Below are 18,130 nucleotides of genomic sequence, written 5' to 3'. Positions count from 1 at the left end.
ACACCAGTAGATTTAGATTCAAAGCATAGTTGAAAATTGTCAGATCAAATGATCAGTTATCCGGATTTTTAAAGTGTTGAACCGTGACCTTGTTTTGAGTTTTGATGAGCGATAATTGTAGGCATGATGTGGTTAAGAAAATCGTTGACGGACATTCTGCAGAAGTTGTTTGCATTCTGCGCGGAAACGCTTGTTAGCCATTCCATAGATGAAGGCATTGATCACGCTGTTGAGATAAGCGATGTCTTTCAGGACTATCAAAGCAGCCACCAAGTTGGCATGGTGGGAAGACTTCTTGAAGTCCTTCTGGAGACTTCCCAGTGCGTAGAACCTTAGGTAAACCCAGGGGAACCAGAGAATGAAGAAGATAAATGTAGCGATGAAGAGCATCTTCGTGATGCGGGACTGAGTAGCAGCCTGCCGGCGTCTCAGTCCTTGGTTGCCGTCTCGAAGTCTCTCCGTGGATGATGGGGAGATGCCATCGCTGTCTCTGCTTGAATGTGTAGGAGGCTGCAACATTTCCGATGTGGGACTGACTCTTGTGTTGCTAAGCACGGGTGCCAGTTGAATCGCAGAATGACGTCCAAGCCTGCTGATATCCGCAGAAGGCTGGTGAGTTTCAAGTGGACTGGACTGAACAGCGCCAAGTGGAGTTGCTGGCAGATGCTCTGATGACACAAGCTCCCAACTGCAGCCGGCAGGTGTCTCCTCTTCACCTGCTGGACGCGGTAGCCTACTACTGGTTACAGTAAATAGTTGATTGGTAAGTTTACTGTTGGCCGCCTTGTCTGTCTGGGATTGACTCCGCGCTGCACCAACGAATGGAATACTCTGATGGCTGCCAAGTACTACCAAATGCTGTGGACTGCTAGATGGTACAATAGGTATCGACTGGTGTGGCTGATGGGAGGTACAGCCACCAATTGGAGTTCCAGGCGATCTTGGGCTTTGAGGGAAAATTGGCTGATTATTGTCTTGGCATCTCCCGCTAATGATGTTTGCTCCTTGATGTGGCCTTTCACCGGCGGCCAATCTTCTTCCACGTTTACGTATGAAGACAAAAATGGCGCCGTAAGACATTGCTACTATAATTAGACACACGATGTACAAGATTGCCGGGAAAGATTGCGCCACCGACTGAAGAAAAGGAAACTGTTCAGTTTCTGTATAGAGGTTAGCATATATTTTCTGGCCCACCTCAGGAAGGATAGCTATAAAGCCTGCCAAGAAACAAGAAATAACTATCACCTTGGCTCTCGTGAGCGTCATAGTCCGGCAAAGGGAGCGGCAGACAGCATCGAAGCGATCGAACGCGATGGCAGCAGTCAGAAAAGCCGTAGTATATAGTACTCCCGTGCCGAGAAAATGGACGGCACTCTGGCGATCAAAACTGAGAAACTGCGCCGCCGATGCCAGGGCTAGAGCGTCGACGAATTTCAAGAGGCATTCCAAAAGGTCAGCCAAGGCGAGGGAAGCGATGAAGATATGGGTCGTGGTACGGAGTCTTCTCGCCAGGTAAACAGCTAAAATGAGCAGATTCCCCGGGACACCGACGACAAAAACTACCAACCATAGAGTGAACTCGGACCATCGAGTCACCTCGAGCTTCTTCAGAAGATCGTAAGCAGCGGACGCGGAGCCGTTTGCATCCGCCATATTCATGAAATCGTAAAAAATATTCTTTGCCGGTCAACGCCGTACAGGCGAACGAACTTGGAAAGTTGAGACTGTCACTTTGCTCTGAGCAAATCACGTTTATGAAAGAGCTGACAGAGTGTAATGTCGTATTGTTACTCGCAATGAATTGACTTCCTGCTTTATAATGCCGTCATCTATCACTGGGTACTTTCTGGCCTGCACTTTTCATATGCATCAGAGACATTAAGGGCGTAATAACGCAGTTGTTTTTACTTCAAAGACGATATGTCACTGACCACAAAGTGCGGCTTTAATATGTGAAGTGGCCATGGATCACTTGAAATCCTATTATTATGCGCGTAATTTCTCTCATAGGAACGTCAGTGGAACTTTGGGCATTTAATGCGCTTGGTGTTTTTTCCTCAATCTGTTTCGTTCCTTATCAGGATTACGAAGTTATTTACAACATGCAGGATCTTCAAAAATCAACAGAATTCTCAGTAAACGTCACAACTCTCGACAGTGCTTGATTAGAAAGCATTAATGGTACGCCTGTGATATCAACAATCCCGCCAGGGACGTTCTTAGACCAAACATGTATAGATTGGGTTGAGCAGCCGGGGGTATTTGGCGCGAATTATTCCCGGGTAGGGAAGACTGGACTTCTCGTAAATGTCATTGTTGTCCGTTATGTTTGCTCCACCACTAACAGACGTAGGGGTGAGTCGGCATATCATGGTGGTTTAGTTCTCGACCAGACCAGCTCGTTCGAATGAATATCGCTAGTCTAAATGTTAACGGGCCTTCAAACAGTCGGCAGGTACATGTATTTGTAAACGCTCTGTGCCATGCCATCCATGACATTGCGTTTCACCCGGCAATAGGCACAGCTCATGTTGTTCAGTATCTTTCTGTCAGTGAAATGTAAATTAAATATTGCATTAACATATTTGCAAGACGCATTTGAAAGGTCTTATCGGATGTCATATCAAGCGGTAGCTCAGTTAACCGCAAAGTTAAACTGATTCCGATGAAACATCATGGGGTATAATCTCCAACGATTTACCGCCTTGTCTGTCTCGACCTGAAGTAATTTGTAATTGGATGCTCAGTTGGCAAAACTCAGAGATGAACACGTCTTTTATTGACTGTAATCTCTGATCAAATCATGATCTTCAATATAATGGTCCATATTCATTCATTTTACCTGACCCAAAATGAGAAGGCCTTTAAATCGTTAACAAGAGGTGGATAATAATGTAACAAAGACAGTCGAATATATAGGCTTAAAAAGTCGAAAAGTTCAAATCTCAGCTCTGTTGCAAGATAAGGAGTTTTCCGGAACGAGGTTTGTACATTAGATCGTGTGCCTACTACACTGTCCAAGACTACTTGATCCCACATTAGCGTTCCTGTAGCATGTGTCCTTGAAGACGTTGAGGGGAAATTTTGAAACAGGCCAAGTTTTTGTGACTATGTAGTGTATCAATCCGTGTCCGAATTAGTTAGCTGTGGCTTGAATTTACGCGCTAGTCTTTGTTCATGTTATCTCTAGGCCCTATCCTTATTCCTGTGACTAACCAATTTGTGTTGCACGATTCGTTGAGGACAGCCTGCCTCTACAACATGACCTATTGCTACGTTACACTGTATCTTAATAAAACGTACATCGTCGAAATACACAACTGACGCTCTGCCGTTATCTTCACACGGCCCTAGTCATGCAGTAGACTCAGGACTCTTTATAAATTGAGACTTTTTTGAAAGTGTACGAGCCATTTCAAAGGAAAACGAATTCCTTTCGGTTCTATAAAGCCGAAAAGCTGACCTGGCCTTAATGGTGACTGACCTGACCGGGTAGTGACTATTATGCATGCTTCGTGATGGTGATAATATGGCGCAGTATAATGGGTATTTATGGTTATGATTCTGCCATCAATTCGATTCAGGCCTTTCAAATTACCCCGGGTTACCTTTTTAATTGTATGAAAGTGTTTTCCAGAGTTTGACAGAAAGCCTAAATTCCTTTCGTCATTTCTGAGAAAGCCTTTATCTTAATCCGACTGTTGCAAGTCTATTTTATCATTCTTTCACAGACATTAGTGGTTGTAAGAAAAGGGTTGATGAAGACTACTTAAGCATCATAAATTCCCACATAGAAAGCTGACAATAAGGCACTGTATGACCTAACCCGATACCCTAAGCCACCATTTAAGTTGTGGAGTGCGAGTCGGCCTTTGTGACCTTAATCGATGTTCTCTCTGAGCTGAGTCCGTCCGATAGGGGTGGTTTGGTCAAGAACTCCCTCTTTAGATGTTGTATTTTTATCCATCTTTGGCCAATGAAAGACTTTTTAGAAAAGGTGAGATGGGTTGAGCAGTCAGGGAGTATTTTGCTTGTACTATCCCCTGATAGGGATGACTTGATTTCTCGCAAATGTGATTGTTGGCTCTTATGTTTACTCCACCTAATAGACGACGCTAATAGACGTACGAATGGCAAATCATATTGTTTTTTTTTTCAGTTCTGGAAGAAACCAGCCCGTTCGAATATGTTGACTGGTGTCAAATAGTCGGCAGGTATCTATAGACGCTCTGTGCCATCCACGACATTGCGTTTTACCTGGCAATAGGCATAGTCGTGTTGTGCAGTATATTTCTGTCGGTGAAAGACAGAAGAAAATTAAATATTGCATAAACAAAATCAGACACATTTAAATGTCTTATTCGATGCCATATCAAGCGGTGGCGCAGTTCAGCACAAAATTTGATGAAACGTCATGGAGTCTAATCTCTAAACGGTTTACCGCCTCGTCTGTCTTTTTAGAGAAGATAGACTGAAAGACGGATGCCATGATGTTAGCATATTTTACGTAGCTCTCCTGCGAAGTTGAACTGAATTCCTAGTTTGCCTGCATCTGCGAAACTATATAGTGGGTTACAACCTGGCACAAGATGCAAACGAAGACGCGTTATAAGAAGCGCCGTTATGACATAAACACAGAGTAGTGTCATTATGACAATCAGATTATCTCAACGTTCTTTAACTTTCTTTTTTGCAAGTCCGGGGGGGGTATTTCAAGTAGTTGTTTAGCTTGACATCAACATGAATTAGTGCATGCATTAGTGCCCAGTCAGTGTAAAATGAGAAAAAAAAATTCCAAGTGATTTCAACAGTTACATAATGCAAGTTATTACTTTTGGCAGTGCGATACTTTCATTTTGTCCCTGATTATCAATGAGCTGGATTTCTGATTTCAACTTAGAAAAAACACCAATAAATTTCATTTAAGGCGTATTCTAGTTCCCATTTGTAGCATTCGTATTTGTCTTGAGTTGTCTCGTGCGGTGATCGCCATCGAATTGAAAAGGCCAGATAAGTAGCCTGTGAGCCCATCTGAAAGGTAGATGTATTCCTTATATCCGAAATCTGTTTCGTGATGTCTATTTCAATTTTTTGGAGGAACAATACGCCTTGGGTGTGCCAAGCTGAATTGGCACCGGGTTGCCATCTATCCTGTGAAGACTATTTGTCTAATGGACTAGCGATAGTGTGTTATCGATTAAAACACAGGTTACTTCATTCATCGGCTGATTTTAAACTTTTAATAACCGATAAACTGGATTTCAATTCAATCTAACCCTAAAAGTCCCACATCTTCATTGTAATTACAACATATTTTAGTATGTAAATAGCAAAGTTATATAAAAGCGTCATTATAATACTATGCTGAGGAATAGCGGGCCTACATTACCAACCTTGACTTCACGTGCGTATAAAAGCTGCATTGGAAAATAAGGACTTCGTGTGGGGTACCAAAGTGTGACGTCACTGTAAACCAGAAAGTGCAGTGCAAAACGAATGGAGTACGCGCGCGTGTTGGTTCGGGCGCTGGTTCTCGCCATAATGCCGTTTAGGCCTATATAAATAATTGTGCGCATGACGTATTCACTTTTAATACTCTTCGGCACAATTAAAATCTGTACAACACTATCAATAATACCCAAGATTAGACTCAGACACGAATGTAAACTTTTTAAAGGTAAAAAGTAAAACAGACAGTCATGCTGACGCTGGAAGTTCACTTTTTTACATCAACAGTCACCGGCAGTATTGTGACAACGTGTGAAGTCAGCGAGTATCAGTCTTGTAATTTCTTTAAGTGACTTCTAAAAAACTGCGCCCGTCAAATTAACTAGAATGTCCCACAACCTATTCTGTTCGTCCTTGTTGTACGTAATATCGCTTGATCGTGTATCGATGTCGTCCTCGAAGTATCTCCCTGTCACTCCGTCTAGGCGGGGATCTGTGGCGGCGCGGAACACGAAGTCTGCTTCCTCGACCGGAATACCGGACATTTTGCCCTTCCAGGCTTGGCCCAGCAGCTTGGTGTTCACTCGGCCGGGGTGGAGACAGTTAACTGAGATGTTTCCTTGATCTTGAAGAAGGTCGGCCATTTTGTAGGTGAACATAACCTCATGGACTTTGGAGAGCACGTAAGCCCGTCGCCCATCACTGTGAGTCCAGTTAGTGGTAGGCTCAAAACCTTTGACGGGTTGATACTCACGATGCAGTGCGGAACTCACGTGAATGATCCGGCTTGACTCACTAGTCTGAAGCAGATCCATCAAAAGGGACGTCAGCAGAAAGGGTGCCAGAACGTTGACGGCAAATGTCATCTCGTAGCCGTCCTCGGAATCAATCCTGTCTATCATGAACACGCCGGCGTTGTTAACGAGGACATCCAGACGGCGATGCTTGCTGTGGATTTCCTCTGACAGGGCCCGGACCTGGCTTAAGGAGCTGAGGTCAGCCGTGTAGCCCTCCAGTGAGCTGTTGCCGGTCTTGCGAGCTATCTCGCTCAGAGCGTTGGAGAGTTTTTTTGGATTGCGACCGTGCATCAGCACTGTAGCCCCGGTCTGAGCCAGGCGCATTGCTGTGTGTTTCCCGATGCCGTCTGAGGCACCTGTAACGAGGCAGACATGACTGTCCATCATTGCTGACCGTTTGTAGCACTCAACTTGATGATATAATGTCTCGCTTTTAACCGGTCACCCAACTTTTATACTCCAGCGTTCTCATTCTTTACGTACCAGTGGTTTGGGTCATAGTTCACTGGGAGTGGCGCTGATTAAGTAAGTTCAGGTAACGATAACCTTGACATTTTCATAACCATAGAGTTCTTCGTCCAGTGCTTATCAAACTGCCTAGTTGCAGTAGTGTTGCCTTCTTGTAATTGGACAGTTTATTGTAACGAGCCAGTTCTCGTGCTCAAAGCAAAGCGCGTCCGAGGTCATATAGAATACGTGCGTTCTTCTTGGACCACCGGTGGCTATTTGAAATACCGAACTAACGCATTTTTCGATACGGGTTCATCATTGCACACACGTCCTTAATCTTTAATCTGAATTTTCCGTTGCCCCTTCAATTTGTACCATTTTTGCATACAATAGAGAAAATTAATTTTGTATTTCGAAAACATAAGACCATCTGGATTTGTACCGGGTACTTTGACATATTGTCCAATTTCTTGTTAACTGGAAGCAACTCGTTTAAGAATTTTGGCCCTGCGCCAAATCAAAGTGAACCTCGGTAAACAGGTCAGTTAGCATTTCGGTTGTAGAGATCTTCAGTCATTGAATTATTTTCCGCTTTCCAAGTTGAAAGAGTGCGCAGAGCATACCTCTTTTACAAAGAGGTGTTTCTAAATATCAAATGTAGGTTTGAGAAAACCTCTTCCCTCACAATGCGCTGGTCGAAGCGTCAAGGTTTTCAGCTATCAAGTTTTCCAGTACCACTCTTCAGATTAGCCTTACCACGGACTCAAATTTTTCGACGATCGTTGATTTGATAATTCAGGCGCTCATTATCTCGCGTGGAAATACTGACCGCAAAAAGATTGAGGAAACATGTCTTGAAAACTGTGGCCAAAGGTTGTCCACAGTTGGTTTGCGTCCTTGAGTCTAATTAGTTTTAATGTACGACTAAATCACAAAGTAGACGTCCAAATCTTGTCGTTCGTGCGTTTCAGACTTCCTCCAGCCTTGGCGGCACCTTTTCTTCTCGATTTGCCTCACACAATCGTCGGTTGCACCACGACGTGCATGTGTCGTGTGTTTAAGTCTATAAACGGTACGTCACTTCGTGGTGCACCAAAACTACTCCGCGCGTCTTTTCGTGGTGAAACCGACGAAATATGCACACTACACAGCTTAACTGTCAATGCAAGCCTGCCTTGACGCATTGCCGAGATCATTGGCCCGTCTGTTGTGGGGACAGCAATATTATTTTGCATAATAATAAATTTGCCGATGACCTTCCAGGTTCTTTCTTCGTTGAAAGTTCAATAACCACAATAGAGTTGAAGGGCTGACGCCATAGATGCACAACCTTCCGTGCAACCTCGCTCAAGGTATTGTCCTCGGGTGCCCCTGAAAAGGTTGGATGAGCGTAATCCTGGCGATTGTTAGTGCCCCTAAGATTAATCAGCTTTCGTCTTTGGTGTAAGGATAAACACAAAAGAATACTGAGTGGATATTGGATACGCTCCTTTTATTATCTATTTGTTCATTGCAACGATTTTTTTTCATTGAAAGTTGGCAAGAGTCTGCACACGGAGTTAAGGGACTGACATCATAATGCAAAAACCCCTCGGCAGCCTCACTTCAGGCAGTGCTGTGTCGTGGTTAAGTTTCGAATGGTTTCTCAAGTCTACGATGACACTGGGAGAACGATGCGTTGCTGGCGGAAGTGATGGCCCTGAGATGTTCGGGCTAAGAGTATAATCAGTTGTGTTTGGAAATCTCTAACAAGACGTGATCGACTTTAGTCCAAAGGATAAATTCCAGAGAGCTCTGAATAGGTGTTTTCAACGTGATTGCCCTTCAGGGTTGACTGATGTTTCATTTTATTTCAGTTTCAATGGATAGTCTTTGGACACAGTTAATAGACTGACGTCACCATGCCCGGCATCTCCGTAGCCTTGCTTGAGGGCATGCTGGGTCGTTACTTCATTTCCCATGACCCTTCTTGTCGGGAGGAACTTCGCTGCCACAGGTTGGCTGGTTCTAGGGAAAGGTGATGCAGTGCGACACTTACAAGTCCTCAAAGATCTCCCGGGAGACAGGAAACAATTTCTGGATATGTTTCCGTTGACTTGAAGCTTTTAAAAACCATACAGACAGGAAAGGCCGAAGTTGTCCGAGTCAGAACAAAGTCAAGGGAAACTGTTTTCAAAAGGGTTGCCCAGATTATAATTATTTTCCTTAGCGATTCCATTGATATTTAAAGGGCCAGACACTATGACTTCCATGAGTTGCAGTTACGTTTTAACTGTGAGTGATATGTAATACCCAGGGAATTTTCTTTGATATGTCATGTTATATTGAGAAGAAGAAAGTGTTCCAAGTCAAGGATTTTGCCGCCAAAAAGTCTGCAAAAATAACATTGCTGCTTTCTTGTTTTGATGGAAAAAATTGTATTGTGCATGGTGGAGCTAAAAAATCGAAATGCAAGGTAATAAATTTTGGACCAGGGTGATACCGAACTTCTGTTTTAAAGTAGATTGTTGTTATAACGGCCAATTTTAAAAAAACTACATTGATGTATTTGTCTGAATACATAAGCTGGTTTCCTGAATCTAAGCTACAATTTTTTTCAAGTTAATATAAAAGAAACATACATAACACTAATATCCTAATTAGCCATTTCATTAGTTCAGAGGCTTGTTTGAGCAAGCTTTCTTACATTACATGGTAAATGATTTCCAACGGTTTTCAATAGCCAATCAATCTACACCTGTTGCGTTGAATGCAGTTTGCGTGACTTATTATTAAAGACCAACTCCAACTGTTTTAAAAGTTTTGAAAATAAACTTGTATTGCGTTTAGTGTTTAATAAATCACACATTCATTACCAAATCATGTATGTATCGCGTAATTTTGCGTAGTATATCACAGAATCACTATTCATTAGATGCTAATGAGTCGTGACGACACGTCCATTTCACAACTGGAGACTGGACTCCCAGGAAAAATGGGTACAAAAACTGTGTTTTATTAACACAAAAACGTGTGTTGCAAGGGAGATCTTGATATGTGCCAGTTTTATTAAATTTGGTTTTTCTGAATAGGATTCAATATGAGAAAAATCAACATCGTTGGAGTTGGTCTTTACAAAAATGCTTATTGGTAAATTTAAATGTCGTGGTATCATGTTGCTCTTTAGCTAGCATTAAGTACTTTTTCTGAGCATAAATGTATGATTCTAGAAGTAGCTCTTCCTATATCAAATTAATTCAACAAAACAGTAATTTCGCATCATGTGTACAAGCCTACGAAAAACTTAAAAATCATAAAATACATTCCATACGGATAAACAGATGAGGGAAAAAATGAATGTGAATACGAGTGTAGCCAGTAGGCCAGTTATATTTTTAAGCCGGCAAATATTAAAAAAAAACTAACTCCATTTGAATACAGATGCCTGGCATGGCAACATTATCTGATATCTGTGTAATTATCAGATTAGCAAGTTGGGGGCTGAATAATGTGTTGATTAGAATTTTTTTAAAAATGTACAATTTGATCAGCATAGAGATGCAAAAACTTGCTTTTATCCTTTGAAATCACCAAAAGTAGGAGATATGATTGTCTGCATAAAATATCCCTTTCAAAAGTATGCATATCAAATCTTCTTCCAAATGACCCAATATCAGTTGGAATTTTTTTCTTAGACCACATAACGGATGTTGCATCTCTCTGCACTTTCTATCAGCACTATAAACCATCCCTCGAGCTTTCAGGAATTTTACCCCATTGATATTATTCGTACAACACGCTTTTCTTCAACAGCGCACCCATTCACCTATACCCAAGTCCAACACAAGCCTTTATTAGTCTGCATATGTATCAAGGACATCTCGCCTATGGAATGTGCGTCCTGTTCACACATTTGCCCACATTTGCCCACACATAACTATTAACGAGGACAGTTTTAAGAATGATGTTAATTCGTACTCACTCAATTATGAAGAGCTTTTGGCCACATTTGACAGGTTGACTAGGCTGTGTAGTAACGCAGTTACGAATATCCAGCTACTAATTCATTTGCAGCAGAGTTATTCAGAACTGTCACCCCTTTCAAAGAGATGAATGGCATCATCAGTGTACACCACCATTCTGTCTCTTTCTAAGAACCTGACCCCACGGAGATCTGGCACTTTCACGATGAAGCTATGCTCCTTCGTGCCCTTCCCTACGTCATGTTCCAAAACCTGCAAGCACTCACCAACCTCGAGGTGATTCACTATAAATAACTTATTCTCTTGGACTGTGACGTAGCCAGAATGGAAATTTTCCACGCCCAGAGAGCCTTGGTCGATTGTGAACCTCACCTGTGGCACTATTTTACTATAAGTACTGCTCTTCACGATGTTATACTTCTTCACCGCGGTGCCAGAGCTCACGAATAGGCCTTGTGCTTCTTGGTAAGCATGCGCGTATGAGAACACAGGCTCGATGATATTTTCCATCCGCGTTATGCACCTACCACTCTCATCAAACAAGGAGACCGCCTTCCCATTTCTATCCCCCACGAAAAGAAAACCAAGACTGTCCACGCACATACCAGCTAGCTGAACATATGCATGTCCTACCGGTGTCACGGAGCAAAAGTTACAGATCTGTCCGGTGAGGACATCAAACTCAACAATCTTTCCTCTGTTTAACCCTAAGAGGAGCTTACTGGCGTTATAACAGGCAACACTACAATAGCTTTCTTCGTCCAGTATTTGATTCAAGTCAGTAAAGTGGTGAGTGTAATTTGAGTCGTACCAATGCAAGCCACGTGCATCGATGACAAACAGGCCACCATCTTGACCGCGCATGACGTCTTTAATAGCCTGGAATCCACTCCCGTTGTCGTCATGTAAAGCAGACTGGGTGACGAACTGGCCCATGGGCCTCCATTTGTTTTTGCTGTCTGCAATGCAAACAATAACACAATGTGGCTTTCCGAAGATTTGACTTATATTTTGGGCTATATAGGCGTTGACAGTCGAGGCTTAAGTTTACGGAAAGAAATTTGGATCATAGTGTGTAACCCTCTTAATTCCTCGTAACGCATCTTTCGCTTGGTTTGGGCATACCGGTTCATTTTCTGAGGGCGTTCTGTTTAGAGGGCGCCCTCAAAACTCAAAGAATAGACTGACCTGTAAACAGAACGTCCAGAGCTTCTCTTACCACAAGACACAGAGAACCTGTCAATAGAATGAACGCAATGCAAAGCATCAAATTTGGAATCAGCTGTAAATGTTTTAATCATAGCCATATGGCTGGTTGTAATCACCTTCGTCTGTCGCATCCTTCAAACCCGTCTCTACGTTTGCATCCCCTAGCATGGGTGACATTTCTTGCTGGTTTTCTGCGGAATAAAAATCGCCTAATAATTAGATGAGCAGTTTGTTTTAATTTCATAAAAATCGTTAACATGCTTCGAAAGCTGCTTACCACTGAGGTTCTCATCAGATGTTAGAAAACCGGAATCCAGCTGTGCATTTTTACCATTCTCGATGTCAGTATCTGGCAAAAATAATTAGAAGCTCACTGAGTGATTCGATAGAAAAAAAGTTCATACTAAGTGTCAACACTGCTTGAGAACTAACAAGTTGGGCTGAGATCTGCACAAGTGTGGTTTACAATGAAACGAGTAATTTTACACTTCACCATTTGATCACCTGAATCTTGGCGAGTAGGCTAGTGGAAGTCCCCGCCAGCCAACAAGATAATTTTCTCAACTACATATAAGATTTCCCGTGTTTCTACTTCCGGATAATATGGTATAAGACTAGGAACCTTCCTTCCTGGTTGTTGCTGTGTCTTAATTGGTTCTATCTGTCTGTGAGCTGACGATCGTTGGTAAATAAATTTACATAACAATATATTGGGACAGCTAGGGAGATATGAAAAAAGCACCTGGCACCAACCTTGTCCCGTAGCTGCTTTCTCCTCGTGCTTCTGCAAACAGCTGAAAGTCGCGAGCTCATTGATGTGTTTCTGGATGAACTTGCGATTTCTTGGGAAGACCAGAATAGCCCAGGTGGTAAGAAGGCAGATGAGGAAGGTCGTCAACATCGCGAGAAATACAACCAAAGCCCACTTGCAGTCGCAATGAGTGTATATGGGCAACGGCAGGGTCGAACTAGAAGTGGTAGCTGCATTGTCACTACCACCTAAAGAATAACGGCAGACCATAAGTAAACAGCACACGCTTGGTTTGATAGCAAAACGTCTAACCATACACAGAAATTTGTATGCACCTGTTTAATAAGTGATTCTTGTCTGTTGTAGTCTTCAATAAATGGTTCATATCACATCATCGATATCGTTGAAGCATTGTGCTGTACAGAAAGATGCTTACGTGTGATGGCAAGAGTCAACTTAGATGTTCCATCTCTAACGGCGTCACCATTCGCTGTACACGTGAATTCACAAGCACCCTCAAACTGAGGCTCGACGATGTACAACCTAGAAATCATGTCGTATGTCTGATCGGCGGATAGGGGTGTGGAAGAAGCAGTCTGAACGAACATAGGCTTTCCTTCATCCACGCAGTTTGCAAACGTCCAGTCGAGGGCGGGCTTTGGATAGACAGATTTGACGGAACATTCATATGCTACGCAGTCTTGCTGGAACGTGAGTGTCGAAGCGCACGTGTTCCTGTTCATATCACAGCCTGATATGTTGGGATATTGCTGATTTGCCTGAGCTGTCAACAAAAAAAATCAACCCAGAACATCCGTGTCATTATGAACGGGATATATACATGTTGACAGCCCAACAATAGAGGGTTAAGCTGGGACACAAGGATTCAAGATTGTTTTTCGGTATACCCAGAAAGATATGGGACGAAGGGTACCCCCTTACATGTCCAATCCCTATACACACTCTAGACTATTGTTACCTAATACACTCCCCCCCAGATGTCTGAAGAGAATTCCTGAGATTCTGATTAAACAACGACCAGCCCAAAGGTGGGGGCGCTCTCCGTCCCATTTCTTGCTTCGTTATTATGTGCAGTCTTAAAAGCTGTGCCCATTCTGCAGTAAAAATATTCTTTTGTACTCTGCGCGCTCAAGCGTGACTTAGGTATAAGATGCCCTGGCAAGGAATGAGCATTCCATCTGGCATCTTTGCTCACTTGCTCACTGCATCGGCCTGGTTTATTTTGGCTTGCTGTGTGGTCTCTGCTGGGGCGTGGCTGGAGTACATGTAACCGATAGTCACTGGAAATAAGGCAGAAGTACGGGTGGAATGACCAACACTGGAGGCCTCATTAAGGTGTAGAAATTTCTTGATATAAATCTGTACCATGTTAAATGTAATGATCTTTTTAATATCTTGTCAATTACTGAAGGCTATTTCATGTCTGCTGAAATGGTCAGTGGCAGTGTTGGGAAACATTGGATATATAATACACCATGGTTTCCTAAACTTTTGGGGTTATAACTCCTGGATAGTTCCTAGTTTTAGTCTCGAGTGTTAGGTTAATTGCTTGGCATAATTCGTGTATTTCGGTGTAGAGTCTTGTAATTTAATTTAGTATATTTTATAGGATTTTATTTGCTCAGTTTCCAGAGCCAGATGTGAATAAAACTGAATCAATCTGTGGAAACTCTCAGAAAGTGTTTAATGGGCAGTGGTGAGAGTCTGCTTTGTTCAAATTATTTTTGCTCTGGCTAAACGTAATACTTACGTGTCATTCTGGTCTCTTGGATTTGTTTTGATATTCACGTAGCTTTAACGACAGCTGGTTTTAAGAACAAAAACAGCAAAAACAGCAACCAAATTCATGCGGCCACGGGCATTGACAATAGGAACAAACAATATAAGCAAATAGAGTCAATTAATAATTAAGAACTTACCCACCCAGGTCATGTCAACACACCCTGTCCTTAGCTCCGAAGATACCTCGAATAAGTGGCAGCAGTATCGCTCTTCTCTTTTCGTGAATTCCTCCACTGCTAATCTGTTGTTTCCCACTTCCCCATACTTCGGAAAAGTGTGCCTCTCACCGTCAGAGAATTTGGCAGAAACAATATTAAGATCTCGTCTGGTTTCATTGTAAACTGACCAATAGAGTGTGACTTCATCCTGTGCCGGTGCCTTAGCGAGGATTGGACACTCGATGGTGTTATCCACTTCGTGTCTCTGAAAAATACTAACATTGCTGGCAGAAGCCTCACTTTCTCTTGGGAATATATTTCCTGTTTGGAAGAAAAAAAATGCAAACAAACATACATGTTTTTCCTTTCGTTTTTTGTCTTACGTTGTTCAATTTGAAATTTCGCCACTTTGGATCAACTGATACTCTGAAACATTAGATCGTGGTTTCTTGCTGAATGTTCAACACCTCAGATTTACATAAGATGCTCGTGTATTGTAGTATTTGCCCTACACGAGGGAGAGGATGACAAAAGTCGCACCTGGTAGACGTATATATGGAGAAGAAAACAACAGAAAAGATTGCATTCGGGACTTCTCAGCCTACCTAGTACTGTTGCATCCAGATAGTCCTCGACAAACTGGCTCGAGGACTCACGCACACTTTTACACCAGTACCTGTCGGTGTCATTCAAATACACCGGGTCGATTATGAGACCGTGAGAGGGTGAAATCTTATATCGGTCGTCCACTGCAAAGCTCTGACCATCATCAGGATAAACATGACGAAGGATGAGATCTCGTAAAGTGGCATCCTCACTCTCTCCTCTGAACCAGAAGATGACTGTCACAACATCACCGGGTCGGATGACTGAGCAGGGAAGGCAGTAGGCACGACCACTCTGGAGGTACACCTTTCTTTCACTGACGAGTAATGGACTCTGGGCTGCATCTGTGTTCACGTACAAAACATGAACTAGTCCATCGTAAGAATATCGTAATGAACCTTTACCCACACTATAGGATGAGCTTTGGAGTCTCTATGGACACGTATGTATACGCCATAGAGAACAAATACCTTGAACTTCTGTCCATGAACGGCCAAAAACCTAAACATATGCGTGAATGTACAACAACCAAAACACACTGAGAGCGTTAAAATATTTTCTTTTCATTTCATGTATAATTTATCAGGGAAAACGTGAACAATATCACAATGAAAATAAAACCAAGCATTACATGGTAACACCCCGAAGGATTGTCAAAATAAATGCGAATTGAATCACAATCAACTTGCTCTCCAAATGTAACCACGTGTATTCTGTTTCCTCACGTTTCACGGGCCAGCAGTTCAGTGGGTTTAGGAATCAAAGAATAGGAATAGTACACCTTTTTACTTCAAAGGACTTGTTTTCAACATCTATGCAAGAATAACATTGAAATAATCAGGCTGAGGATTTATTTGGCTTTCAAGTATTACTTGTAGTCATTGATATCATTTTCTCTTGTAATTTTCTCTCGTAACTTCGATTTACACACGTACCTCTCAGTCTTGGAGAGTTCTAAATTGAATTGAACTGAATTGAGGATACTTTTGTTTCTTACCACTTCTTCGTGTTCCACGGGAGCGTCCTAAGGTCGTATTTTGTGCCGTTATCCGGTTATCCTTCGCTGGCCCAACTCCACTAAGTATCTGTTGGAATCCAACTCTCCAGCTGAGAGCCACAAGGACTAGCAGTGTAGTTGATCTCATCATGGAGATATCTGCCTGCCGATGGATATTTTCAAATGAATACCACAGGAGACAGTAGGCCTATATTTAATCTAGAATGACATTCTTTAGTTTCCGAAGGGAGATAGACTCGCTCTTAGCACTGGAGTCCATTATATCTTCACCTATGACTTATCAGCAACAACTCTTATTTACTTCAGTCGGTAAGTGTCGCGGGGATTTGAAGATGTTTAACAGCGGGTATCCTTGAAATAAACAATGTCAAAGTGTCCTATTTGAAAATGCATTCGGCACCCAATTTGTTCTCCCATTTTGTTTTCCTTACCGGTATAACATGAAACAATAACCATAGCGGTATTTACCTACTGCTCTATCTGCCATGCACACAGGCATGTATTTTATACGTATAGAAGAGTGTCATTCATAATAAAGAAACACTGGATTTACCCCTGCAAAACAACATGTAGAGGATTCTATTTCCTGGATTACGAAACTGTGAGTGCGTCACGCCAGTGGAATGTCACGTCAAACATGGGTGTGTTCAGATAGGTCTTTACCCTTGTGTAGAAAAAAGGTAGGAACGAGTTCCATATACATGTACAGACAACACAAAATTTCCCTTAAAAATGTTACAACAGCCATCAGAAAGTGATAACATGCCCTAAAAAGTGAAATTTAGCTGAGGAAATTCCAAAGCATTCACTTACAAAACACTCAGTTTTTTCAGACAAGTCTCACAGGCTAGTGCACTTGGGCATCAAGTGTTTTCCCTATATGGAACTCTTTCTAAAGCTTAAACAAGGGGCGGGACCTGTGTACCGTGACAGTCACATTTATCTGCAAATTCCTATGGAGCCAACAGCCCACTGAACGTCGTAGGAGTTAGCACACAAATAAACGTAGTGTGGTGTCAATGGCCTTGAGTTTTTTTATGTCAAAGGTAACTCGATACAAGTGTTGAGTAGCGTTTGCCAACGAGTGGATCGACATAAAAAAAAAAAAATCGGTGTCTGCGTAAGCGTAAAACGGAAGCGTAAAAGGGCCACTTGCAAATTTTTTTTTCGAGATACTATCTCGCCGCGGCGAGTTAGGTAAAACTAACTCATTTCGCTGCATAATACTCGGTATCTGGATTTCAGACCCAGTTATTCCGTCTACTCCTGTTATCAAGGGTGCTGTAGCACCCAATGTCCACGTGACCATTGAATCATTGGGTCTGGTATCCAGACTGAGTATTAATATGCACCGAGTTGAACTAGTTTTAGATTGAAATAAAGAGATAAATAACTCGCCGCCTCAAGATAAATAACTCGCCGCGGCGATATAGTATAGTATTTTTTTTGGAACTGGCCCTTATACGCTTCCGTACGCTTCTGTAGCTAACCAAGAGAACAGTTACAAGTGTTTAAAATGTCAGGCGGCTTCCATAATACTCCACAACGCAGCCAAACACCACGTTGAAGTACATGTACGGCGTATTGTCAACGTTACTGGAGCAAAATTATGCGCAAAATGAAGCAAAAGATGTATGTTACCTTGGACCACCAATGGGAAATGGCGGACCCGCCAAGGTTGTCGGGGCTGCTCTTATCAGACAGTGCTTGCAGGTATTTGATGCATTCGCATAAGTGACTTGGCTTCAACAGGCACAATGTCTGGCTCGGGTAGCAGACCAGTGTGAGCCCTGAATACGGTGTCAGTAAACGCCTGAAGATTTCAATGCAATGGAGAAAAGCTACTCGACCAAACCAAAAAGCACATGGATTTCCTAGTACGTTTCGCGCCAACCATCGTGTATATATAGCCTTTGACCTTTGCA

At 42.5% G+C, this 18,130-nt stretch overlaps 3 protein-coding genes across 10 annotated transcripts; all 3 read right to left on the bottom strand.

The window, feature by feature from the left end:
* Positions 1–132: 132 nt before the first annotated feature.
* Positions 133–1,656, bottom strand: LOC110987705 (uncharacterized). Its single transcript, XM_022250695.2, has one exon. It carries the CDS (start codon positions 1,654–1,656, stop codon positions 133–135), a length of 1,524 nt encoding a protein of 507 aa, XP_022106387.2.
* A 4,113-nt stretch (positions 1,657–5,769) lies between these two features.
* LOC110987706 (polyprenol dehydrogenase-like) lies at positions 5,770–6,632 on the bottom strand. The gene has a single exon (XM_087130695.1). It carries the CDS (start codon positions 6,630–6,632, stop codon positions 5,808–5,810), a length of 825 nt encoding a protein of 274 aa, XP_086986821.1. The 3' UTR covers positions 5,770–5,807.
* Positions 6,633–8,867: 2,235 nt separating this feature from the next.
* Positions 8,868–18,118, bottom strand: LOC110987703 (uncharacterized). 8 transcript variants are annotated; one of them, XM_022250683.2, is made up of 10 exons: positions 17,847–18,118; positions 16,185–16,347; positions 15,187–15,531; positions 14,561–14,902; positions 13,057–13,404; positions 12,623–12,868; positions 12,147–12,218; positions 11,986–12,060; positions 11,849–11,896; positions 8,868–11,619 (listed from the first exon to the last, which is right to left on the bottom strand). In XM_022250683.2, exons 2-10 carry the CDS (start codon positions 16,333–16,335, stop codon positions 10,757–10,759), a joined length of 2,490 nt encoding a protein of 829 aa, XP_022106375.2. In that variant the 5' UTR covers positions 16,336–16,347; positions 17,847–18,118; the 3' UTR covers positions 8,868–10,756. The 8 variants fall into 8 exon arrangements, with proteins under 8 accessions (XP_022106375.2, XP_086986817.1, XP_022106376.2 ...); XM_087130691.1 differs by having other exon boundaries at positions 16,185–16,343; XM_022250684.2 differs by lacking the exon at positions 17,847–18,118 and adding an exon at positions 17,019–17,145.
* Positions 18,119–18,130: the final 12 nt, after the last annotated feature.

This window comes from Acanthaster planci, linkage group LG20, assembly GCF_054643075.1.
Source record: "Acanthaster planci isolate LZ-2023a linkage group LG20, COTS_SCS, whole genome shotgun sequence".
NCBI lineage: Eukaryota > Metazoa > Echinodermata > Asteroidea > Valvatida > Acanthasteridae > Acanthaster > Acanthaster planci.
Note: the sequence above shows the minus strand (reverse complement) of the source record. Positions and strands in the feature narration are given on the sequence as shown.